General features: G+C 43.8%; 1 protein-coding gene across 1 annotated transcript in view; it reads right to left on the minus strand.

The window, feature by feature from the left end:
• nphp4 (nephronophthisis 4) overlaps nucleotides 1–26,566 on the minus strand; it is a 173,375-nt gene that overhangs the window by 95,944 nt on the left and 50,865 nt on the right. Inside the window, exons 7-8 of the mRNA XM_084186484.1 lie at nucleotides 23,492–23,682; nucleotides 20,449–20,578 (exon numbers count right to left, since the gene is read on the minus strand). Of these exons, the coding sequence (XP_084042610.1) occupies nucleotides 20,449–20,578; nucleotides 23,492–23,682 (321 nt within the window). The remainder of the gene's footprint in view (nucleotides 1–20,448; nucleotides 20,579–23,491; nucleotides 23,683–26,566) is intronic.

Consider the following 26,566-nt stretch of genomic DNA (forward strand, 5'->3'; position numbering starts at 1 on the left):
GTCTAGCACATTGTCTAACCCTTCGTTCTGTAATGTTTAATGAATATTCTCGGTTTGGTTATGATCTGAGGGAAGAAATGCTGGTTGGATATCTGAGAAGCATATATGAGGGGAACCAAAGCACCAATCACAGGTGTCTTCTACAGTGCAGAGAATGCTCTTATCTGCCCAGCGATCGCCTGTTATCGCAAACTTCCAAAGTATTCCAATTGTAGAAAACTGTGCTCAAACTTGACCAAATTACTGTTAGTGCATATTAAAGACAGGCATTTTATATCCACACGAGCTGGAGGCGAACAACCCATTGAAACAGAGCATGTTTCTGCACAGATAGCTCTTCAGCACAGCCTTCAGAATTCAGAACTGCCACGATAGCATCAACATGAACCCAAACACTCTTATTAACTTGCACAGAGAGGGTTCTTTCAACAAGACAAATTCCAAGAAACCTTTATTACACAGTTTAGCACCACCAAACACAGCCCATGGACAAAAGGGGACAGTTACATCCCTAACACAATTTTCTGTGTGAGGTTTTGAAAGAGTACTCCGTAAAGGCATCAAAGCGGTGTGATGTACACATGAACTGCATAGAGCAGCAACTCGGCTAGGCAGACAAAAGGATCTTGTGGAAATTCTCAATACGGCTCTTCAATCATCATCTGAGTAAACAAACAAACAGGGATATTATAAATAGGGACTGTACGGCTGAAGCCGGGGAGAAACAACATTTATTATGCGGCTAATCTTTGAACACGAACATACTGTATACAGACAATCAACATCGTTCAATGGCGGAAGTAAGCTGAAGGATTGTGTTCTCTCACTGAGTGAACATTACAATCATCTAGTAGAGGGAGCTCAACAATAGAGTGGATGTAGGCGGTTTCATTGTGATGGCTTGAGGGGGGACATTTGGCAGTTGGTCTTAGTAAGTCCAAGCCCCCCTCCTTGGATCTACACAGTGCAAATGAGTAGGTGGCGCCTCCAAGATCAGGGCCACTGACTCATTCTGTAATCTTACTCAGTGAGTCATGTTCAGCTACAGTATAATGAATGACCGGACATGACAACAGAGAGATGTTGTATCCATGCCATCAGATTCCAGGGTGATTATACTGAATCTTGGTCTATGCCCCCTACTACCATATTCAGACAAACATTTGAACTAATCAAAAAAACATCTTGCCTTTAGCTATATAGGTGTTCTAGAAGTTTTGACCGGTAGTGTATATTTAAAGAAAGTGTCATTAAATTGCATTTTGAGAGCAAACACGCATATGGTAATGCTACAACAGTGGAGATGAAAGCGTCGCCTGAGGCAAAGACGAGCGAGAGAGAAACTTTTTCATAAAGTTATACAGAGAACAATAATAGCAAGCGATGTCACTGCACACATAGGCCTCATTGCTGAAAATGGCAAAGCATTTTTCAGGGAGAAGAATCCATCAAGCGTGTTTAGTAGAGTATAATGCAATGTTTTGGCATCCGCAGACAAAAAAAGTATTTCATTGTCAAAGGTGAAATTGGGGGAAAATATAGATCTCATGTCTGTAACCTGGGGCCACGAAATCTTCAAACTTTGAAAGCGAGACGAACTAAATTACAGTCAAAATAGGCATCAATGAAGTATGGAAACAGTGACCAATTCAGGGCCTCTCTAATACAAGGTTAATTTATTAACTTTGCCTGAGTTAAGCACATGCTGACTAGCCGGGCACGCGCGTGCGTTCGTCATCACACGCATGTTGATTTTGTACATCCACACCAGACGTGATCCAGACACGCAGGTTGAAATATCAAAACGAATTCTAACCAACTATATTCATTTGGGACAAGTCGAAAACACATGAAACAATCATGGACATTTAGCTAGCTAGCTTGCTGTTGCTAGCTAATTTGTCCTGGGATATAAACATTGTGTTGTTATTTTACCTGAAATGAACAAGGTCCTTTTTTTTTTATCTTTGTATAATTTTGGAATAACATGTATGTGTACATTTATTTTGCAACCCTCGCGCACGCAACACGAGCGGTGCGGTCAGCATGTTAAGCAGTCGAATCTATGGAAACTTAAGATAAAACAATTATGCATTAATGCATGCAGCCTTTGAGAGATTCCCAACTTTCCGACTTTCAACGACTCAGGATTTTTCGAAAGCAGCGGGAGATTGGGAATTATTCCTATATTAGAGGGATATGAGCATTGATGGGAGACTGAGTCTGACAGTTATTCCTATTACTGCAGTCTGTTGGGCAGTTGGAGTCATTATTTCAGCCAAGACCCTGTGACAGGAACCGGCCCAAAGCTTTCCACTACTTATTCTCCACATTGAGCAGCCCTGGAGAAAGTGAGGAAACATGCACCGAGATCATTAACTTAACATTTTCATCCATCTGCTGGAAGAGTCAGTCACTCGGAATCTGTGTTCTTTTCAACTGAGCCCCACCAAGACCAAATAATGCTTAGAAGAGTTGAGTCGGGTCTCAGATTCAGCCTTCGCTGATTGCAAAATCCTCAAGGAGAGTTCGTGAGAGCTGGGTCTTTTGCTAAAACAATTTATTGTGAAATAGACAGCCATTGTTATTTTCTGGGGATTCCAATGCAGGCCTGTGGAGTGAACATGCATGTAGTCCTATTCATCTGTCTACCTTGTGAAGTGAACTTAAGTGCAGAGAATACAAACATCCAAAAGCAACACAGGAATTAGATAATGAGGGGTAAAGGCCTTGCCATAGCATCTCCTGCGCCCAAGCAAATATTAGTATATCAACCACGTCCCTTCAAAGCAGTCAGTGGGCACAATCTTACTTTTAATTTAGCCCAGCATATGATTGAATGAGATGTCTTTCGGAGGGTAGAATTGTCAAGTAAGTGCGAAAAAGTAATAATAATTACCTCTGGCCATTTCTGAACTTCAAATCGAAATGGAAAACCAGCAAAGGATTATGTAAAAGGTACGAAAAAAAGTCTGAAATTGTACAACGGTACACGTGTACTGTAGCAAAGTACTGTAGTGTATCCGTTCCATTAACTGTACTGTACTGTTCCATCAAATACTGTAAACCCAAGTCCTTGTTATTTCACAAAACAGCCCCCCACTCATCTCGTAAACAATTTGTATTCCTCAAGGAAAGAATAATCAAAGCAATGCTCTTTCAGTCATGGAGCTTTTCTTGAAAGCTACATGACTTGCTTTAAGGACACAAGACATAATTCGCGTTTGATTGTTAGTGTATATCAATTCCCCATTACATACAGTTGAAGTCGGAAGTTTACACACACTTAGGTTGCAGTCATTAAAACTCGTTTTTCAACCACTCCACAAATTTCTTGTTAACAAACTATAGTTTTGGCAAGTCGGTTAGGACATCTACTTTGTGCATGACAAGTAATTTTTCCAACAATTGTTTACAGACAGATTATTTCACTTATAATTCACTGTATCACAATTCCAGTGGGTCAAAAGTTTACATACACTAAGTTGACTGTGCCTTTAAACAGCTTGGAAAATTCCAGAAAATTATGTCATGGCTTTAGAAACTTCTGATAGGCCAATTGACATCATTTGAGTCAATTGGAGGTGTACCTGTGGATGTATTTCAAGGCCTACCTTCAAACTCAGTGCCTCTTTGCTTGACATCATGGGAAAATCAAAAGAAATCAGCCAAGACCTCAGAAAAAATTGTAGACCTCCACAAGTCTGGTTCTTCCTTGGGAGCAATTTCCAAACGCCAGACGGTACCACGTTCATTTGTACAAACAATAGTACGCAAGTATAAACACCATGGGACCACGCAGCCTTTATACCGCTCAGGAAGGAGACGTGTTCTGTCTCATAGAGATGAACGTACTTTGGTGCGAAAAGTGCAAATCAATCCCAGAACAACAGCAAAGGACCTTGTGAAGATGCTGGAGGAAACAGGTACAAAAGTATCTATATCCACAGTAAAACAAGTCCTATATCGACATAACCTGAAAGGCCGCTCAGCAAGGAAGAAGCCACTGCTCCAAAACCGCCATGAAAAAGCCAGACTACGGTTTGCAACTGCACATGGGGACAAAGATCGTACTTTTTGGAGAAATGTCCTCTGGTCTGATGAAACAGAAATAGTACTGTTTGGCCATAATGACCATCGTTATGTTTGGAGGAAAAAGGGGGTAACTTGCAGCATCATGCTGTGGGGGTGCTTTGCTGCAGGAGGGGCTGGTGCACTTCACAAAATAGATGGCATCACGAGGAAGGACAATTATGTGGAAATATTGAAGCAACATCTCAAGACATCAGTCAGGAAGTTCAAGCTTGGTCGCAAATGGGTCTTCCAAATGGACAATGACCCCAAGCATACTTCCAAAGTTGTGGCAAAATGGCTTAAGGACAACAAAGTCAAGGTATTGGAGTGGCCATCACAAAGCCCTGACCTCATTCCTATAGCGTGTGCGAGCAAGGAGGCCTACAAACCTGACTCAGTTACACCAGCTTTGTCAGGAGGAATGGGCCAAAATTCACCCAACTTATTGTGGGAAGCTTGTGGAAGGCTACCCGAAATGTTTGACCCAAGTTAAACAATTTAAAGGCAATGCCACCACATACTAATTGAGTGTATGTAAACTTCTGACCCACTGGGAATGTGATGAAAGAAATAAAAGCTGAAATAAATAATTATCTCCACTATTATTCTGACATTTCACATTCTTAAAATACAAGTGGTGTTCCTAACTGACCTAAGACAGGGAATTTTTACTGGGATTAAATGTCAGGAATTGTGAAAAACTAAGTTTAAATGTATTTGGCTAAGGTGTATTTAAACTTCCGACTTCAACTGTTTATCACCAGTAGTACATTTACCATTAACTCCTATCATTTCTAATCTACAATATTTGTTACTTTGGTTATGGAAATGTATTTTAAAGCATTTCATATTATTATTCCAGTCTTCCTATTCTCATTGTCGGAGTGGACAGTGCACAACCTACGCTACACTTGTGAGAAACAAGTTTTGGTTTATTTCATTCCATTTACGAGTTTTGTCAATTTAGTCATTGTCTTTTGTTTGGAGCGCTCCTGTCAATGTTGAGTAAGGATGCGCATGCATAGAAGTAGGCCTATAGGCTACCTGGCCTGAGAGCAAATGAAGGCATATAAATGTGCCCATTTGGGGATCTGATACTATTTCTGATTGGCTTAACGCACCACAACTAATGACCTGTGGACCTTCTCAAAGTAATGTTTTCTTCACCTCAAACAGCAAGCAAAGTCTGTTTTTAAATCAATTGAGAATTACAATAGTTCCTCAATGTATTTGAAAAATCTTTCCAGCTGTCATTTTCGATAACCACTCAGCGTGAAAGGGAAAAACGTCAAGCTCTGATCCAGTGGAAAAGTCATAAAAAAGGCCTACCCGATTACTTCTTACAGGTGCTTGACTTCCGGTACTTATTTTGGGTGCTGGTAGCATGAAAAGTGATGCAACTAGTTTAGACCAGCGGGTAAATAGTTATTCTACAAAGCAACAGCAGAAGCTGAGAGTAAAAAAGTAAAAACACCAACGTTTATGGAACTTGGAGAAGAGCACATCTCCTGGAGAAGATACAGTGCATTCGGAAAGCATTCAGACCCCTTGACCTTTTCCACATTTTGTTACGTTACAGCCTTATTCTAAAATTGATTAAACTGTTTTTCCCCCTCATCAATCTACACAGAACACCCCATAATGACAAAGCAAAAACTGAAATATCACATTTACGTAAGTATTCAGACCCTTTACTCAGTACTTTGTTGAAGCATCTTTGGCAGCTGTTACAGCCTCAAGTTTTCTTTGGTATGACCCTACAAGCTTGGCACACCTATATTTGAGGAGTTTCTCCCATTCTTCTCTGCAGATCCTCTCAAGCTCTGTCAGGTTGGATGGGGAGCATCGCTCAAGGAAATTCTGAGACTTGGCCCGAAGCCACTCCTGCGTTGTCTTGGCTGTGTGCTTAGGGTTGTTGTCCTGTTGGAAGGTGAACCTTTACCCCATTCTGAGGTCCTGAGTGCTCTGGAGCAGGTTTTCATCAAGGATTTCTCTGTACTTTGATCCGTTCATCTTTCCCTCGATCCTGACTAGTCTCCCAGTCCCTGCCGCTGAAAAACATCCCCACAGCATGGTGCTGCCACCACCATGCTTCACCATAGGGATGGTGCCTGGTTTCCTCCAGACAAATCATGTCCAATCAATTGCATTTACCACAGGTGTACTCCAATCAAGTTGTAGAAACATCTCAAGGATGATCAATGGAAACAGGATGCACCTGAGCTCAATTTCCAGTCTCATAGCAAAGGGTCTGAATACTTATGTAAATAAGGTATTTCTGTTTTAATATTTAATAAATGTGTAAAAATTTATCAAAACCTGTTTTTGCTTTGTCATTTTGGGGTATTGTGTGTAGATTGATGAGGATTTTATTTCATCCATTTTAGAATAAGGCTTTAACGTAACAAAATGTGGAAAAAGTCAAGGGGTCTGAATACTTTCCGAATGCACTGTATAAGATATACAGAAACGAGTAACACTTGCACACCACAACGCTGACCAAGGGGACTGAGTGATTTCGCTCTCCGAGGCTGTGAGTAAGGTTTTTAATCAGGTCAACACTCGTAAGGCCGCGGCAGGCATATTCACTGGCAGGCAACCTCTCCTTGTCACAGTCTGTTATCCCCACGTCTCAAGCTGACCACCATCATTCCTGTTCCCAAGAACTCTAAGGCTACCTGCCACAATGACTACCGCCCTGTAGCACTCTCGGCGCCCCCTCAATGCTCTTTACTGAGTGTCCCGCGGGGTTCAAAGCGTTTAATTTGAAAAAATGTGAGTGTTCAAAGCAGGCCCGGTCACCTGAATACCGCAGCTAGGAATAATGGAATAGGACTCCGGTTCTATTTTGTGGGTTTTTCTTCTGAACTGGGGTCATGATTAAGAGGGACGGCCGGGGGCATTCGTATTGTGCCGCTAGAGGTGAAATTCTTGAACCAGCGCAAGACGGATGAAAGCAAAAGCATTTGCCAAGAATCTTTTCATTAATCAAGAACAAAAGTCGGAGGTTCGAAGACGGTCAGATACCGTCGTAGTTCCGACCATAAATGATGCCAACTAGCAATCCGGCTGCGTTATTCCCATGACCCGCCGGGCAGCGTCTGGGAAACCAAAGTCTTTGGGTTCCGGGGGGAGTATGGTTGCAAAGCTGAAACTTAAATAAATCGATGGAAGGGCACCACCAGGAGTGGAGCCTGTGGCTTAATTTGACTCAACACAGGAAACCTCACCCGGCCCAGACACGGAAAGGATTGACAGATTGATTGCTCTTTCTCGATTCTGTTAGTGGTGGTGCGTGGCCGTTCTTAGTTGGTGGAGCGATTTGTCTGGTTAATTCCGATAACGAACGAGACTCCGGCATGCTAACTAGTTATGCGGCCCCGAGCGGTCAACATCCAACTTCTTAGAGGGACAAGTGGCGTTCAGCCACAACGAGATTGAGCAATAACAGGTCTATGATGCCCTTAGATGTCCGGGGCTGCACGCACGCCACACTGAGCGGATCAGTGTGGGGGATTGTAATTATTTCCCATGAACGAGGAATTCCCAGTAAGCGTGGGTCATAAGCTTGCTTTGATTAAGTCCCTGCCCTTTGTACACACCGCCGGCCGCTACTACCGATTGGATGGTTTAGTGAGGTCCTCGGATCAATCAAACTTGACTATCTAGAGGAAGTAAAAGTCGTAACAAGGTCAATCATTAATGGGTTGCCAGCCGCCGGCGGCAACCATCAAAAACTCTGCTGTGGGCTGGGTAAGGTAGGGGGCTCACGCCCCCTGCCTCTCCCTTCCCTCGGCGCGAGATTCTGGGCCCGGGAGGGAGGCTTCGGCTCTCGCCCAAGCTTGGTTCCCCGCATCTCCATGTCGCCTGGGTTGCGCCCAGTACATCTGTAATCATGAAGTGCTTTGAAAGGCTGTTTATGGCACACATCAACTCCATCATCCCAGACTCACTCCAATTTGCATACCTCCCCAACAGATCCATACGCGATGCAATCTAAATTGCACTCTACACTGCCGTCACCCACCTAGCTAAGAGGAATAGCTATGTGAGAATGCTGTTCACTGACTACAGCTCAGCGTTCAACACCATAGTCCCCTCCAAGCTCGTCACCAAAAATATGCAAATAGTATTTTTGTTGTCTCTTGGTGTCTTTCCAATATGTAACTTAATACTCCTATTCCTTCTATTTAATTTATATATTTTTATTTTGAATGGAATGCAATATCTTATGTTGTTCTTGTGTATAACTGTTCTGTACTTTGTCATGTACTGTATTTGTACGTTTTATGTGGACCCTAGGAAGAGTAGCTGCTGCATGTGCAATGAGGAGCCTAATAAAATAAAATAAACCAAGCTTGGGACCCTGGGACTGAACACCTCCCTCTGCAACTGGATCCTGGACTTTTTGACCCCAGGTGGTGAGGGTAGGCAACATTACCTCCGCCACGCTGACCCTCAACACGGGAGCCCCACAGGGGTGTGTGCTTAGTCCCCTATTGTACTCCCTGTTCACCCATGACTGTGTGGCCACACACAACTCTAACGTCATCATCAAGTTTGCTGATGACACGACGGTTGTAGGCCTGATCACCGGCGATGATGAGACAGCCTACAGGGAGGAGGTCAGAGACCTGGCAGTGTGGTGCTAGGACAACAACCTCTCCCTGAACGTCAGTAAGACCAAGGAGCAGTATATCACTGGGGCCGAGCTCCCTGCCATCCAGGACCTCTACATCAGGCGGTGTGAAAGGAAGGCCATGAAAATTGTTAATGACTCCAGCCACCCAAGCCATAGACTGTTCTCTCTGCTTCCGCATGGCAAGCGGTACCGGAGCATCAGGTCTGACACCAACAGGCTCCTGAACTGCTTCTATCCCCTGCTAAATAGATAACAAAATGGCTACACAGACTATCTGCTTTGACCCTTCTATTTTATTAGTATTTTTGCACCGTCTCTATGCACACTCACTCTATGCACATTCTACACACTCACACTGACAATCCAACACACACTTAATTTGCTCACACACATAACACGCACTCACATGCAATCATACACGCTGCTGCTACTCTGTTTATCATACATCCTGATGCCTAGTTACCTTACCCCTATACAGTATCTAACACTACCACTCCAGAATCCCTGCACATTGTAAATATGGTATTGGCACTGACCCTGTACATAGCTTACTTACTTTCTCGTGTTCTTCTTATTTCTATTTCTCGTGTTTTTCTGTTCTACTTTACTTAAAACATTTTACTGCATTGTTGGGAAAGAGCAAGCAAGAAAGGCATTTCAATGTAATAGTGCACATGACAATAAAAACTTGAAACAAACTTGCATGTGGACAATGTTTGTTCTCACCGGGTTCATTGTCAGTCGTTTGATAGGCAGTGAACGTCTCCACAGGGCAATTAGCACTTCTGATGCCTTCCATGTGGAGTAAACAAATGGGCCAGCCAGGGCATAGCTTTTCTAGACTGGCAGCAGGCTTCAGAACGAGGGCCCGGCCACATGGCGTCCATTAGGCACACAAACATCGGCCCCCTCTCGCTCGCTGCCAAGGCGGCATGTACCCGTCTGGAGAAGGATGGCTTCACTGGCACGCTCTCACAGGGTAAGACTCACTCCAGGCCCATCAGAGGAGATTGATGCACTTCTCAGTGGGGAAAGCTGACATTCATTTTAATTAGGCCAAGCATTGTGTCTCCAGCATCGTGGTCTCTGCTGTTCTCTTCCAGCCGCTTCCCTCAACGTGGAGATAAAATCCCAGGGAAAAATGACCTCCAGCATCAGCCGAATCAGCTAAATACATCCTTTCAAAATGCTGATGACATTACTATGTGTATTATGTTTGATTAACATTTAATTAACATTTCTGTGACATTTGAGAGGTGGAAAAAAACATCCTGGTTTTTTTTCTTTTTCACGCTAGGGCCCACGCTAACCTGAGGACTCTTGAGTCTTGACGTGCATCTCATTGAGAAAGCCAGACAGCCAGACAACCGGGGTTAGGGCGAGAGGGGGGTTATTGTAAGAGGCACTTTTTTAATGAGCATGTGAATGGAGAGATTTAAAGAGCTTTTCATTCAGCAAACATCATTAAAGCCTGCAGGGACACGCGTCTTCTTAAGAGAAGTTACAGAAAACACACACAACGATCCATACACCGTGTACCTGCACTGCAACCCAATTAAAATCCAAACAAAAGTCTCTAAGGCACAGAGGAGCAGCCATACCCTAACACCTTTTAACAACCACCGGCAACCATGTCAGTGGATCCTGATCTGATATTGTTGTTTACATTCTATCCCTTTGCAATCATATTAGAGATATAGATAAAAATACATTAATAGATACAGAAAGAAATACACAAACTAAACTAATGGAACTAACAAAAATGGAAGCCTGAGTAGAGATCTGAGCTTTAATTACTAAGCCACAGTCAAGAGGCAACCATCCACATATATTCAGCCGGCTACAATCTACCACTCCCAAAACAAGCAGAAGATTACTACTTTCACTCTCATTTCCTGGACTTTGAGTTGATGGAGATGTCACTTTCCTTAGGAGGCCTCCTGCTGTGTGTGTGTGTGTGTGTGTGTGTGTGTGTGTGGTGCTCGCATAGTTAACACTGAGTGAGCTGGGTGGAGGCTGTCTGAAGTTAGCTGCAGACACATAACCACCCTGTGTCGCTGTGCGCCCTTGTGTGTGTGTGTGTGTGTGTGTGTGTGTGTGTATGTGTATGTGTGTGTGTTTGCAGCCGGGTGCTCGGTAAAGGGCACATCAGTGCTCATGTTTAAATCGCTTTTGGAAGAATCAGAAAGGTCACACGTTAATGGTTACACTTCCTCAGACGCTCTAATCAAGCGTGCCAGTCACCCAGCCCAGGGTCAAAGAGCACCTAAAATCAGACGTGACTAGTGCCACATTCATTACCAGAAGCTAGCTTTCAGCTGCTCTCAGCCTCCTCAACACAAAGCAGTTTCTCAACAGCCTGCATGTCACAACTGTCAGGCCCCCTTCTATTCCCTGACACCCAGTTTACTGCAGTGTAACAGCTTTGGCGACTAATTACTGATTTGGGTGTGAGCCTCAGCGAGCGAGACAACGACAAGGATGAGATACGAGGAGGGGAGGATGAAACGGGCCCTCATGGCGGACGCCACCACCGCTATTCTGCCTCAGCCTCTCAGTCTGTGACCTGGCGCAGTCACTCGTTCCTCGTGTCAACGTCCTGGATAACTGCAACTGTCAAGCTTTTCCAACAAATTGCTTCCAGGCAAAAGGACAGGAACACATGGCCAGCGCGCCTGCCTTTTCCCAGACCGACCTCCATTAGCAATGAGCTAGTGCCTGTCAGAGGGAGGCAGGCAACAATAAGCGCCATCGTCTTACATTAGGCTTTATATGACTGTGTTGCATGGCTCAATTGACATACTGTGTCGCAGCTAACTACGTTTGATAAAGGCGGTGATGGAAGGGAGTGGAGCGAGGGTGGGGAATTACAGCAGGGCTAAATTGGTGTTGACAGAATAAAATTAGGAGCCGTCGACTCGGCCGCGTGTCAGTCCCCCGTTCTAGTCACATACCTATACTGTAGATGGAAACCTAAAGTGAAGTAGTCCAAGGATGACATCTCTGATAGCCCACATACCGTATGTGATGTACCGTGCTGGGTATTTTCACGCACTTTTCATGGCTGGTTGGAAGTGAAATGGTTTGATTCTTTTGGAGAAGATGTAGGGTTCACTTCAAATGCATGATTTTTATTTCATTTTGTCTTTTTACCACTACTTACTAAAATATTTCCACTTAAGAAGTTTTTAATCTCATTCTCAAGGTTGATGTGTATTTACAGTGCCTTCAGAAAGTATTCACACCCCTCGACTTTATCCACATTCTGTTGTGCTTAATGACTAAAATGTAAATGTGTTACAGACTGAATATAAAATGGATTAAATTGCAATTTGTCACTGGCCTACACACAATACCCCATAATGTCTAAGTGGAATTGTGTTTTTATACATTTTTACAAATTAATTAAAAATGAAAAGCTGAAATATCTTGAGTCAATAAGTATTCAAGTATTCAACCATGAGGCCAATGGTAACTTTAAAACAGTTAGAGTTGAATGGCTGTGATAGGAGAAAACTGAGGATGGACCAACAAATTGTAGTTACATTTTACATTTTACATTTTAGTAGTTACTCCACAATACTAACCTAAATGACAGAGTGAAAAAAAGGAAGCCAGTACAGAATAAAAATATTCCAAAACATGCATTCTGTTTGCAATAAGGCAATAAAGTAAAACTGTAAACAATGTGGCAAAGAAATGAACTTTATGTCCTGAATACAAAGCGTTACGTTTGGGGCAAATTCAACAAAGCACATCACTGAGTACAGCACCACTCTTCATATTTTCAAGCAAGGGTGGTGGCTGCATCATGTTATGGGTATGCTTGTCATTGGTAAGGACTAGGGAAACGGAATAGAGCTAAGCAGAGGCAAAATCCTAGAGGAAACCTGGTTCAGGTCTGCTTTCCAACAGACACTGGGAGACAAATTCACCTTTCAGCAGGACAATAACCTAAAACACATGGCCAAATATACACTGGAGTTGCTTGCCAAGACAACATTGAATGTTCCTTAGTGGCCTAGTTACAGTTTTTATTTAAAATGGCTTAAAAAAACTATGGCAAGGCTTGAAAATGGCTGTCTAGCAATAATCAACAACCAACTTGACAGAGCTTGAAGAATTTTAAAAATAATAATGGGCAAATATTACACAATCCAGGTGTGCAAAGCTCTTAGAGACTTACCCAGAAGGACTTACAGCTTTAATCGCTACCAAAAGTGATTCTAACATGTATTGACTACTTATGTAAATGAAATATTTCTGTATTTCATTTTCAATACATTTGGAAACATTTCTAAAAACATGTTTTCACTTTATCATTATGGGGCATTGTGTGTAGATGGGTGACATTTTGTATTTATTTAATCCATTTTGAATTCAGGCTGTAACAACAAAATGTGGAATAAGTCAAGGGGTATGAATACTTTCTGAAGACACTGTATGTGGCTACATGAAACGTGCACAATGTGTAAGATATGGGTAACATGAAATGTATGTATTATGTTGAGTGTGTAATATAACGTTTCTATTTTGTATAAAGCAGTACTGTGTCTATAACAATTTCCCCCTCGGTGACAGCTCAGTTGGTAGAGCATGGTGTTTGCAACGCCAGGGTTGTGGGTTCGATAAAATAATGTATGCGCTAACTGTAAGTCGCTCTGGATAAGAGCGTCTGCTAAATGACTAAAATGTAAATGTAAAATTAAAGTTCATGATGTCCAAGAAAGGGAGCATATTGAAATACAACATCTAAATCAGTGCTTCAAAAACGTTTTCCCTCATGCTCCCCTTTCATTATTGGGGAACGTCTAGCAACGGCATAGAACTTCTCCCCATTTCTTTCAAGGGCATTGATTAAGCAAAATCGAAAAAATCTGGGGAAGGGTACCAGAAAATGTCTGCAGCATTGAAGGTCCCCAAGAACACAGTGGCCTTGTCTTGGAACCACCAAGACTCTTCCTAGAGCTGGCCGCCCGGCCAAACTGAGAAATCGGGGGAGAAGGGCCTTGGTCAGGGAGGTGACCAAGAACCCGATGGTCACTCTGGCAGAGCTTTAGATTTCCTCTGTGGAGATGGGAGAACCTTCCACCAATCAGGCCTTTATGGTAGAGTGGACAGACGGAAGCCACTCCTCAGTAAAAGGCACATGACAGCCCACTTGGAGTTTGCCAAAAGGCACCTAAAAGACTCTCAGACCATGAGAAACAAGATTATCTGGTCTGATGAAACCAAGATTGAACTCTTTGGCCTGAATGCCAAGCGTCACGTCTGGAGGAAACCTGGCACCATCCCTGTGGTGAAGCATGGTGGTGGCAGCATCATGCTGTGGGGATGTTTTTCAGCGGCAGGGACTGGGAGGCTAGTCAGGATGGAGGCAAAGATGAACGGAGCAAAGTACAGAGAGATCCTTGATGAAAACCTGCTCCAGAGCGCTCAGGTCCTCAGACTGGGGTAAAGGTTCACCTTCCAACAGGACAACGACCCTAAGCACACAGCTAAGACAATGCAGGAGTGGCTTCGGGACAAGTCTCTAAACGTCCTTGAGTGGCCCAGCCAGAGCCCGGACTTGAACCCGATCGAACATCTCTGGAGAGACCTGAAAATCACTGTGCAGCAATGCTCCCCATTCAACCTGACAGAGCTTGAGAGGATCTGCAGAGAAGAATGGGTAAAACTCCCCAAATACAGGTGTGCCAAGCTTGTAGCGTCATACCCATGAAGAATCGATGCTGATGTTTCCTGAGGTTTTTAAATATAAATGCGCAAAAATGTCTAAAAACATGTTTTTTCTTATTATTGTGTGTAGATTGATGAGGGAAAAAAAACTATTGAATCAATTTTAGAATAAGGCTGTAATGTAACAAAATGTGGAAAAAGTCAAGGGGTCTGAATACTTTCCGAAGGCACTGTACACTTAAGAAATACCCCACTTTGATATTGCACATTAGGGTAACATAATATTGTGTATAACTTGAACGTTTAAATGAATTTCGGATCATTAAAGTTTAGAATTATTATACTTATTTTAACCAAATTAAAATCACAGTGCAGTTATCACAAAACGACGATTAACAGGTCACAATCATCATCCTGAAGGTACATATTTTTTTTAACAAATACCTAACGCAACAATTCTGTAAGTAGGAGGAGATATGCATCTTTCAAATGATTTGCCATGGATATAAAGCGTTCTTCACGTCATTGTCGTTAACAGTTGGAAAAGTGGCAGAGAGTGAGACAGGGAAGCGACAGCAGCGAAGTCCTGTATGGCAATACTTTAAGAAGTTAAATGAGAAAGTGATGAAATGCAAACTTTGCGAGGTGGAATTAAGCTACAGTGGCAGTACAGGTGCAATGCTAAAAGAGAGGCACCGTGAGACAAACACATTGCTGGCAGCAGTGCGATAAGGGACGGCATGAGAAAATCACAGCGCTGATTACAGAAATGATTGCAGTTGATATGCAGCCATTGTCAACGGTAGAGGATGTCAACTTCAATACCCTAATGGCATATCTAGAACCCAACTACAAGAGGCCATGTCGAAAAACCGGGATGGCCCTGATGGAGAAAATGTACAATGATTGCTCTGTAAGTACAAAGCGCAAACTCTCAAACACCATACGTTGCATTAACAACAGATTGTTGGACATCTATGAACATGCGGTCATACATCACTGCAACGAACCATCACATTGATGAGAAGAGGGACATGAAGTTGGAACTGACAACTGAGAACATGGACGAGAGGCACACAACAGAGAACCTAAAACCACATTAATACCTGAGTGGTATTAATGCAGTAAAGGTGAGCGCTGTCTGGTAGGGTTTCCACTAGTTACCACAGCCACAAAGTCAAAATTGGCTATCGTAAAAATTCATGAAAACAAAAATTACATTTTTGGTCTTCATTTAAGGTTAGGTGTAGGAATAAGGTTAGCAGTGTGGTTAAGGTTAAGGTTAGAAATAGGCGGGCTTTATGACTTTGTGGCTGTGGTAACTACAGGTGACCGGTAGGTAGGTGGCCAGGACTGCGGTAGATTGAACTGCGGTCATACGCAGAACCATATCTGGATTGTGAATTCACGTCATTTTATGATTATTTTAAAAACGTTAAGATTTTGTTTTACACATCCCTAGTATAATTAATACCGTATTTCATTTTATACAATGCACTACTTAAATAGTCGCCTACTGATGAAAACCTCATCTCCAAAACTTTTCAGGAAATTAACGAACATACTGTCCAATTCTGAAACTTCAGAAGCTAGTTTGAACACATTTTCCTGGTCCTAGAGTCATGAAATCTTCAGAGTACATTGAGGGGAGTTATTACTTTCAATAAATGTAAAAAAAAAAAAAACATTGGCAAAATGTTTGTTAAGAGGCTTTCATAATATGCCATTTAGCAGACGCTTTTATCCAAAGCGACGTACAGTCATGCGTGCATACATTTTTAGGTATGGATGGTCCCGGGGATCGAACCCACTACCCTGGCGTTACAAGCGCCATGCTCTACCAACTGAGCTACAGAGGACCATAAATTAATGAAATATATCAGACAGCAAAGTAATTAGAATAATACTATGGTACCAGAGACCGAGAATTACCACTGCACTACTATAATATAACACTTTGTGGCAGACAGTAATTACAGAGTATACCAGGGCGGGTAATTGCACGTTTTCTGCACACGTTTTCCTTGCTCTCCAACATTCTGTGTCTCAGACCTTCCTCCTGGGCGGTTAAAGGAAAAATCCACCCAAAAACTATATTTTGGTATTTCTTTCATTAGTCCACTGTTGATACAGTCCCAACATGTTTTGCATGTCAGCAGTCAAGTTTTCAAGATATTGGACTTTCAAGAAGCAAAAGTGTCACTTGCCACATAATCATGACATTTTGGGACTGCATCAACAGTGGACTAATGCAAAAAAATACCAAAATATAGTTTTTGAGTAGAGTTTTCCTTTAAGTAAAGTATCGGCGGGGGGACCCTCCCTCTGTGTCTGTCTGAAGCCTATGAAGGCCCCTATGAAGGCCACGGAGACCTAGTAAGCTGACTGAGGATTGCTGAGTAATGCAGGCCCTTGATGAGGAGCAGAGAGAGAGTGGGCAGTCGATCCGTTTGACTGTAGGCAAAGTTGCTTGTTTGAAGTTCGTCAACCTCAGTACCCGGAGGAGCCTAGCACAACCAGCTCCCATGCCTCTCATCTCCCCCAGTTCCTCTCTCCCCCTCTCCCTCAGTCTCGCTCTTTCCCCCCCTTCCTCTCTCGCTCTCTATGTCTCACTCGTTCTCTCCACTGGTGGAGACATAAACGATGTGGGCTCAAACGCTCTCAGGGAGAGAGGGGAAAAAAAGAGAGAACTGGGGGGGTGGAGAACAACAATGACACAGCAAGGTTTTCCTTTAGGGGGGCTGTGGGGAGGAAAGGGGAGGGGCTACGGGGACAAATAAGTTATTGCGAAATGAAGGACATCGTCCGCACCCTCGCGACGAGTCGAGACTTTGTCTCACTTTTCAATCTGCAGCTGGTGAGTGATGCAGTGTTGGAGGTGATCAGAGCGTGTGAACTGTGGCAATCTGGTCGGCGAGACACTGTTGAGCGATTGGTAACCAAATGCGTTGTGTTATCATCTGAGTGAGAGCATTTTTTAAAAGTTGTTTACTCCACCACCACCACCACCACCACCACCACCACCACCACCTCGCTCCGCAAATCCATCAGAACTGATCAAAGAAAGAATTCCACTAAATTTCAGTCGAGCGCATCAGCAGCAAAAGCAGACCAGATACTAAAACGGCCACAGTGGAAATGCATATGTATTAGGCCTAATTTGCACTATACAACTCCACCTAGTGGCCCAGCAGAGCTTTACGAGAAAGCCAAAGTATGATGGAAGATAGACAGAAGAAACATTTATGGACACGAGAGTCCATTTTAGGGGAGAATGTCAAGGCATCCATGCATCACTGTTTCATGGGTGAGGCCCAAATGCCTAACAATATTCTAGTTTTATCTATGACGCATAGAGCTTGCCATAAAAGACAGTGAGGTCCCTTCAATGCCATAGAAAGTATGATAAAAATTGGAAAGAAACTTAAGCAGCATAAAGACCTAATTTGACTGTATACAGCGAGTACACAAAAAAATTAAGAACACCTGCTCTTTCCATGACATAGACTGACCAGGTGAAAGCTATGATCCCTTATTGATGTCACTTGTTAAATCCACTTCAAATCAGTGTAGATGAAGGGGAGGACACAGGTTAAAGAAGGATTTTTAAGCCTTCAGACAATTGATACATACTGTAGATTGTGTATGTGTGCCATTCAGAGGGTGAATACTTAAGTGCCTTTGAACGGGGTCTGGTAGTAGGTGCAAGGTGCACCGGTTTGTTTCAAGAACTGCAACGCTGCTGGGTTTTTCACACTCAACAGTTTCCAGTATCAAGAATTGTCCACCACCCAAAGGACATTCAGCCAACTTGACACAACTGTGGGAAGGATTGGAGTCAACCCTTTCGACACCTTGTTGAGTCCATGCCCCAGCTCAATATTAGGAAGGTGTTCCTAATGTTTGGTATACTCAGTGTATAATCACCAAAGTAAGCAGAACACATACAAGGTCGTAACAGGAACCAACTTATGAATACAGGATAATTGGGGCTTTGGCAATTTGGTCAAAGAGTACAAACACAGACAATGCACAAGAAATACTTGAATATGGTAGAGCAGTGAATTAACATGATGGATAGAAGTGGGGCTCGAAACCACGCTGCCAAAAGGCTGAAATGTCCTTCATGACAGAAACTGTAATACTATGAATGCATAAACTGTATGAGTTGTGAACGACACCATCAAATGTGAGAACTGACATCTACATGACAATGTGAACAAAGCTAGAAGACAGCTTGCCACTTGCAGCACAGAGACAGAGTCCCTCAACAACAATACCTCAAAAGATGCGTTATCTGATGAGTTTGACATCGATACACAGGGTCGTTGTTGCTGTATCTCACTCCTCCTCTCCTCCGTTCCCCATCGATGGAGAGATAATAGACCCCATCAATATTCCAGACCTCCCTGAACCTTGGAGCGGGTCACCCCCCCCCCCTCCCCGTCCTCAGGTGGCGATACCTACCCGCTCCCCTCATCACTCACCCTCAGGCGGATCATGACACGGTGCTTCGACAGAGCTCTAAATATACCTACGCACCGCTGACTGCAATTAAGCTCCCTGCCTCCCTCTCGCAAAATATCTCTCACCTCATGGAATATTCATGAGGTGTGGTGCTGTTGGGTGGGGGGGTTTGACATGTCACCAACACTTCTTGTCTATCTTCTCCGCTGAGTGACATACGTGACTTTGTGCGGTGTGCAAGAGATAGGGGATAGGATCAATACAGGCTAGGGTAAACAGGCCACTTGTTTTCACAGTAATTGTCTGTTATCTTGCTTGTTGTGTCTCCCTCGCGCCATCTTTGTCTCGCGCTCTCTCTCTCTCTTGCTCGTTCACTGTCTCTCAGTTTTCACCAGTCTGTCTCTCTCTCGCTCTGCTTTCTACATCTTCTCTGTGTACGCCAGATGTTTTTTTTTTATTATCAGTTATTGAACCATTAAGCATTACCCAAGCAGTCAAGTCAATGGAGAACCTGTTTACATTAACAATAGAAGTCTGACTGGCTCTCGAGTGGTGAGATTGTGAGGATGGGCGTCAGTAAGTGGCTGCGTCCTAAATGACACTCTATTCCCTATATAGTGCACTACTTATGACCAGAGCCCTATGTGCCCTGGTCAAAACTATTGCACTATGTGCACTATCTGGGAATATGATGCGATTTGGGACGCAACCAGTGAGTGAGTGAGTGAGTGCAGGCCTACAGTACACTGCGTACATGGAGTGGAATGCCTGTTATTGTTTCTGTTTTAATTGGTGGCTCATTAGCCCGGGAGTTTGCGAGGGACAGCACATTCACAGACACTAAGAGCGCCCACCCCTAGCACACTGCATCAAGGCTAAAGCCCACCAACGCATATAATTGGCCAAATATTTGGTGTTGCCGTACCGTCTGTGTCTAGCTAACTAAACAGCCCGCTTTGTAAATGACTTCCCTTGGGACATTTTGATTGTTGGATTGTTGATTTTTCTCTCTCTTTCTGTGTTGATGATGTCTCTCCGACAGACTCTTTTTCTTCCAGTTTGCCTTTCTAAACAAACGCCATTTCGCCATTTCTGTAGATAAGGGATGCCTACCCTCGTCTTGGTTCCTCCCTGTTTGAATTGGGAGGGGATAATCCTTCCCATGCTCTCAGGCTGTGTGTGTGTGTGTGTGTGTGTGTGTGTGTGTGTGTGTGTGTGTGTGTGTGTGTGTGTATGTGTATATGAGCTAGGCAGCAAGGATGAGAGGCTCCCTTGGCTCTGTTCTCCTCCGCTGCTTGCCTTGAATCCTATCCTCTCTTCCCCCTCCTTCTTTTCTCTCCCAGTGTTGTGCTTGTTCTTTTACTAAGGTTGTCCAGCCAAGGATGCCTCTTTAATTTCCTCGGGGAGGAGACAAGGGGAGATGGAGTGATCAATGCTCCAAGGACAGGAGAGGATGGCTGGCAGGACAGGGGGGTGGGGGCAAGCCAACAGGGAAAGATGTTCAGTCCAAGGTGCTTGGATCTGTTGCTCCTCTGACTGGGGGATTTGCAGACAGAGGATCCGGAACACACACACCACCCTCTTACCTTTCCGTCACCGTTGAGCGGCGAGGAGAAGACATACTCCAGCTGGAGGGCGATCCCCACAGCCTGGTGACTGGGCAGCTTGAGCTCCAGACTGCTACGTAGAGCCAGGCTCTGACTAGGACAGGAGCTGCTGGAAAGAGAGCACACATGGAGAGAGAGGGAGACATTCAAAGAAAGAGGGAGAGAGAGAGAAAGAAAGAAAGAAAGATAGATAGAGGGGCGGGAGAGAGAAAGGAGAGAGATGTGACAAGGGTGGCGAGTGGACAAGTGATCCATGTGGCAGTCACCATACAGTACATGACAGCTTGTCTTGCTAATAGAAAAATAACTATACACCAGGGGTATTCAACCTGGGGTCCCCTAGGGGTTCCACAGAGGTACTGCAGGGAGTCCATTAAACATTATTATTATTATTTTTTATTTTTTTAATGTATTAATGAATATCGCTAGCAACAACAGTGTAAACACATATTGAATGACATACCTACAGTAGAAAAAATGATAATATATTATTTCTAATGATGTCAACCTTACTTCTAAACTCCTAATATTGAGCAAATTACACTCATTGGAGCTAATTACGCTCACTGGAGTATCTGACATAGGCTTTGAATAAGCAAACGCAAGTACCAGTCGTGGCAAGTGCCACTGGCAAGCCTTCTTGACTTGGACATACATTTTTGCCAACACATGGCTAACCTTTGTTTAACCAGCTAGACAGCTGCTATTAGCCAAAATGTGTTTGGAGTTACCGTTCTAGCTAATAGGCTATGCTAGAGTTTATAAAATGTGGGGAGGTCAAAATAATGAAAAAGGATCTATCAAATCTATTCATTTTAAAATTGTCCTTGCCATTATCATTCACCTGATGATACGACCAATATGTAAAAATAATTTTTTTAATAACATATGATGGGAGTCCCTGGATCGCCAGTTTGCTTAGGCGGGAGTCCTTGCTCCGGTCCAGCACCTCAATACTTGTGACTTCAAACTACAAAAAAGTATCCAAATTGCCCAAGAATCCACTACACAACAGTATTGTAGCTATTCTGAGAGTAGTGGCATGGAAATAGGTGCAACAGTCGCTTGTCAACTGAAAAGTTTTTATTTTATGTAGTTTGTTAAAATCATTAAGGCTTCTTTCAACCATTGCTACAATCATGGTAAAAAAAAAAAAGTTAAAAAAAAAAGTAAAATAAATAAAGGAATCATCGTTCAGATTGAAGGTCAAACAATGGCTCTACCAATAGTAAACTATGGACTTTTCAATTTAGCGTTGTGCCTACTTCCTTGCAATAGTTCTAGCAACTGTACTAGAGGTACAATGAAGTGGCGTCATTTCTTCTGAGAAAAGGAAAATCGCTGCCGATAACAATGATGTTGAGCGGTGCCCACTCCACCCGTCATGTGTTACTGGCCCCATGTGAACCACACATTCATATTATTTTGATTTTCATCATTCACAGTTTGCATACAGCCCTGACTGCCAGCATATTGACAAAGTGAGGAAATATTGTGAAGGTCAGCCGAGTTGCGCTACTCTCCGCAGGCAGACCCCCCCAGGAGACTGGAACAGGCGTTGCTTTGAACTGGGCCCACGAGCAGCCCTGTGTGTGAGCGTTGGCTTCCTTCTCAGGCATAATGACGACGACCAAAACCATCTCCAGAATAATTACGGCCAACGCTGTGCTATTCATAACAGCGCTATCAAATGCTGTGTGACCAGCAGGGGGGGGGGGGGGGGGGGGGGGGGGGGGTTGTACAAAGAAATAACATGTAAAAAAAAAAAAAAAAAAAATGTAAAATGAAAGAGATTTCTACCTACCTCTTTAAAAAAGGAACTAAAACACAAACCGCGGTAGTGTCGGATAATGTATTGTGTCATTACGATTATTATGGTTTATTATGTAAGGTGCAGCCCAAATGGCACCCTATTCAAAAGTAGTGCACTATATAGGGAATAGGGTGTCATTTGGGATATTGCCAAGGAGGTGATAGAAACAGATAAAGTGGAGACCACTTTATCTGATGGAGTGGGGGGTGGGCATACTTGACACACCCACATAGTTGCTATAAATGCGTGGCATCAGCCATAAACAGCTTTATTGTAAGCGATACGAGATTAATTGATGTTTAGGTTCCTTTTGTTGGGTAAATTGTGCTACACCACTCACAAACACTAACAAATACCTACTTTGATTGTCACATGATCATTAAATTAGAATGGCATTTGTTTTGTTCGATGTGCATTCACTAATTCTAAACTAATAACTGAAACAACTCATGAAAGCTGATTTGAATATTGTGTCCTGCCATTTCTAATATGTTGGTATGTAGCCTTATACAAGCAAACAGTTATACAAAGTAGTATGTGAGCATCCAAATCTTGATTGGTAATTGGTCTATTACTGTCTATCGATAAGGTATATAGATCATTGGTCTAGAGATGAATCGTTGAATACGGTGTGTTGGTGCTGGACTGGAGCAAAGCCCTGCACATCCGGTAGCTCTCTACAACCAGGGTTGGTGATCAGTGATCTAAACAGTGTGTGGGTATTTTCCTCTCTCATCTAATGTCAATCCAGAGTGTGACTCCATCAGCAGCACAACACTGTGGGTTCAGCACCACAAGGAGGCCACTATCACTATGTAAATGGAAGCAGGGTCGTACTCATTAGCGCACACCGTAGCAAAACATTTTCCAACGAAAGACAAAAAACTGTGTTTCTTATTAGACAATTTCAGGTAGTAGTCCCTCCCTGTTTCAGTCAGTTTTCTTCCGCATGATGCCAAGTGAATAGGACCCAGGAAACCCATGCGCATAAAAACACATGAACAGAAAGTGTCAGAAAGGTTTGACGTGCTAAAGCCGTCCGTCGGAAGCTGATTCTGTGTGTTTTAGTGCTGACCCGAGTGGAAAAGGGTACGGAACCTATTGCTGACCTTGCATGATCAAACCCAGTTGACGGGGTTAATGTACCAAACCCTGTACTCAAGGATGTAGCCTACCACTACCAGCCCAGTGAGGCTCCACTCCACTCACCAGTCTCTGGTCAGTGTGCCCTGTCGGGACGTGCCCCCACTGGTATGTCCCCTGCTCCAATCGGTGGCCTCGGTAGTCTCCAGCACCACCACCTGGGGGCGCTCCAAGAAGCCCCAGCCGTTGTGGACCCCCACATGGAGCCTCCGCTCCTGGATGACCACTAGCGCCGAGCTCTCTGGACCCGAGTGTTTCTGGAGGAGAAATGAACAGAACCAATCAGGATGTATTGAGCCAAGTTAGCTTCTCATCCTAGCTGCTTAGCCACACACGTGCGCAGACACACACGCATACACTTGGAGTGAGGAGATCTCTAATTGCATGTTGTATAGATAATGAATAAGATCTAGCATAGATGGGGATTTAAATGACACATACATCTGTCAGGTTGTACAGTTGAGGCCATTAAACTATAAAAGTTGGATACAACTAGGCTATAAAACAGTGCTCACAGACAGTACAAAATGTATTTTTAGGTCTACAGAACCCTCTCTACAGCACTCCTCCTGGCACCACCCCAGGACACTGTCACCGTCCCCGTGTGATGAAACATGACGAGACGTCACCCTCACAGCCCGACTTCTCAGTCGTCTCACAAAGTCTCACACTGAGGTCTCATTGATTCTCCACTGATTGCTCTGCTCTGCTAGTACTTTGACTCTCCTCTCTCTCTGTCCATTTCTTCAGCTGCTCAGCCTCTTAGTAGAGGAGAATGAGAAAGATGAGAGCCCCGTACATGTTCATAGTAGAGGACCCTTTGCATGTGATAGGAACAGAAGGCTGTGACAATGGAAACTCGGAAGGGTGAAACAGCAAACCAAAATAAGATGATTACGCTGAGCACAAAGGCATACAATAACGTTCGTTTTTTAATTGCTTTCTTGCGGCCCTTTTACAGTGTATACATTATCATAATAATAGCAATGATTCATACTAATGTTGTGATTACGCAAATTGTAACGAATTAATAAGCTAAGAATTATTTCAATCAAACATCTAGGGAAGCATTGGTTATTTTTTTACATTTTGTTTTCGCTTGCTCTAATAACGTGACAATTAATCACAGATAAACCGTCATTACAAGCTAATATATGAAATGAAAAATGTAAATGCGAATGAAGAAGTCAATGTGTTTAACAAACAAGTCAATCAACGGGCGGATTGGTTGTAAGCTGTTTTGGGAGTTTGCACTGCAGCGTGGCACTTGCAGCTGCTAAGTAACGCGGTCGGTATTGGAGTGAGCAGTGAGCGAGATGATTGACTGTAAACTCTCGAACCCTGGGTTCTGGGCCTAACTGCTGTTCCTGTGTTGCTGCCTGCCTCCCCAGCCTCTGCCTCCATCTCTCTTTCTCACTGCCTCTCTCTCTCTGCCTAAACTGTCTCCATATCCACCCACACCTTCCCAATCCAATTAGCATATCAATTGAGCATCGGTTTTATATGCAGCTGCAGAGCGTACAGCCCACGTATCCTCATCATTCTCTCCATCTTCCTCTCTCCATCCCCCTCTCTCACCATCTCCTACTCTCTCTATCCCTCTCTCTCTCACTCTCTTCGCGGCAACAGTAAATATCTCTCGATTCCATCTCTCTCAAGTGGCCGGGGAGGATACAGTTTTCGGGGCTTGTTTATCCTCAATGGGGAAATTGTGTTTAACATCTGAAACCTTCCCATTTAGATCCGTCAATGCCTTTTGTGGGACTGCGATTAGATAGACCCGAGGCAAACACTGGAAAGTTGTGAGAGATAAACTACATGACCAAAAGTATGTGGAAACCTGCTCGAACATCGCATTCCAAAATCATGGGTATTAACATGGAGTTGGTCCCCCCTTTGCTGCTATAACAGCCTCCACTCTTCTGGGAATGTTTTCCACTAGATGTTGGAACATTGCTGCGGGGACTTGCTTCTATTCAGCCACAAGAGCATTAGTGAGGTCTGGCTGGAAGCACAGAATCGTCTAGAATGTCATTGTATGCTGTAGCATTAAGACTCCCTTCACTGGAACTAAGGGGCCTAGCCCGAACCATGAAAAACTGCCACAGACCATTATTCCTCCTCCACCAAACTATACAGTTGGCACTATGCATTCCCGCAGGTAGCGTTCTCCTGGCATCGGCCAAATCCATATTTTTCCGTCGGACTGCCAGATGGTGAAGCGTGATTCATCACTCGAGAGCACGCGTTTCCACTGCTCCAGAGTCCAATGGCGGCGAGCTTTACACCACTCAAGCCAACGCTTGGCATTGCGCATGGTGATCTTAGGCTTGTGTGCAGCTGCTCGGCCATGGAAACCCATTTCATGAAGCTCCTGACAAAAATTTATTGTGCTGACATTGCTTCCAGAGGTAGTTTTGGAACTCAGTAGTGAGTGTTGCAACTGAGGACAGGCGATTTTCACGCGCTACGGGCTTCATCAATCGACGGTCCCGTTCTGTACGCTTGTGTGGCCTACCACGTCGCAGCTGAGCCGTTGTTGCTCCTAGACGCTTCCACTTCACAATAACAGCACTTACAGTTGACCGGGGCAGCTCTAGCAGGGCAGAAATTTGATGAACTGACTTGTTGGAAAGGTGGCATCCTATGACGGTCACGGAGCTCTTCAGTAAGGCCATTCTACTGCCAATGCTTGTCTGTAGAGATTGCATGGCTGTGTGCTCGATTTTATACATCTGTCAGCAACAGGTGTGGCTGAAATAGCCAAATCCACTAATTTGAAGGGGTGTCCACATACTTTTGTTTATATAGTGTATAATGAGGCTGATGTGGCAGGTAGCCTAGTGTGTTGGGCCAGTAACCGAAAGGTCACTGGTTTGAATCCCCAAGCCGGCAAGGTGGAAAAATCTGCCGTTCTGCCCTTGAGCAAGGCAATAAACCCACAAAAACAACTGCTCCTCTGGCGCCGATGGCGTGGACTTCGATTAAGGTAGCCCCCCCCCCCCCACACACACATTTTGGTTGAATGCATTCAGTTGTGCAACTGACAAGGTATCCCCTTTCCCTGAATATACACTGGCTCACTGTGCCTCGCTCGGGCCTATGGGACAGCCACAGTCGTTTTCTGGGCCATTGCCTGTT

The sequence above is a fragment of the Coregonus lavaretus genome, assembly GCF_964263955.1.
Source record: "Coregonus lavaretus genome assembly, chromosome: 22".
In the NCBI taxonomy this organism is placed as follows: domain Eukaryota; kingdom Metazoa; phylum Chordata; class Actinopteri; order Salmoniformes; family Salmonidae; genus Coregonus; species Coregonus lavaretus.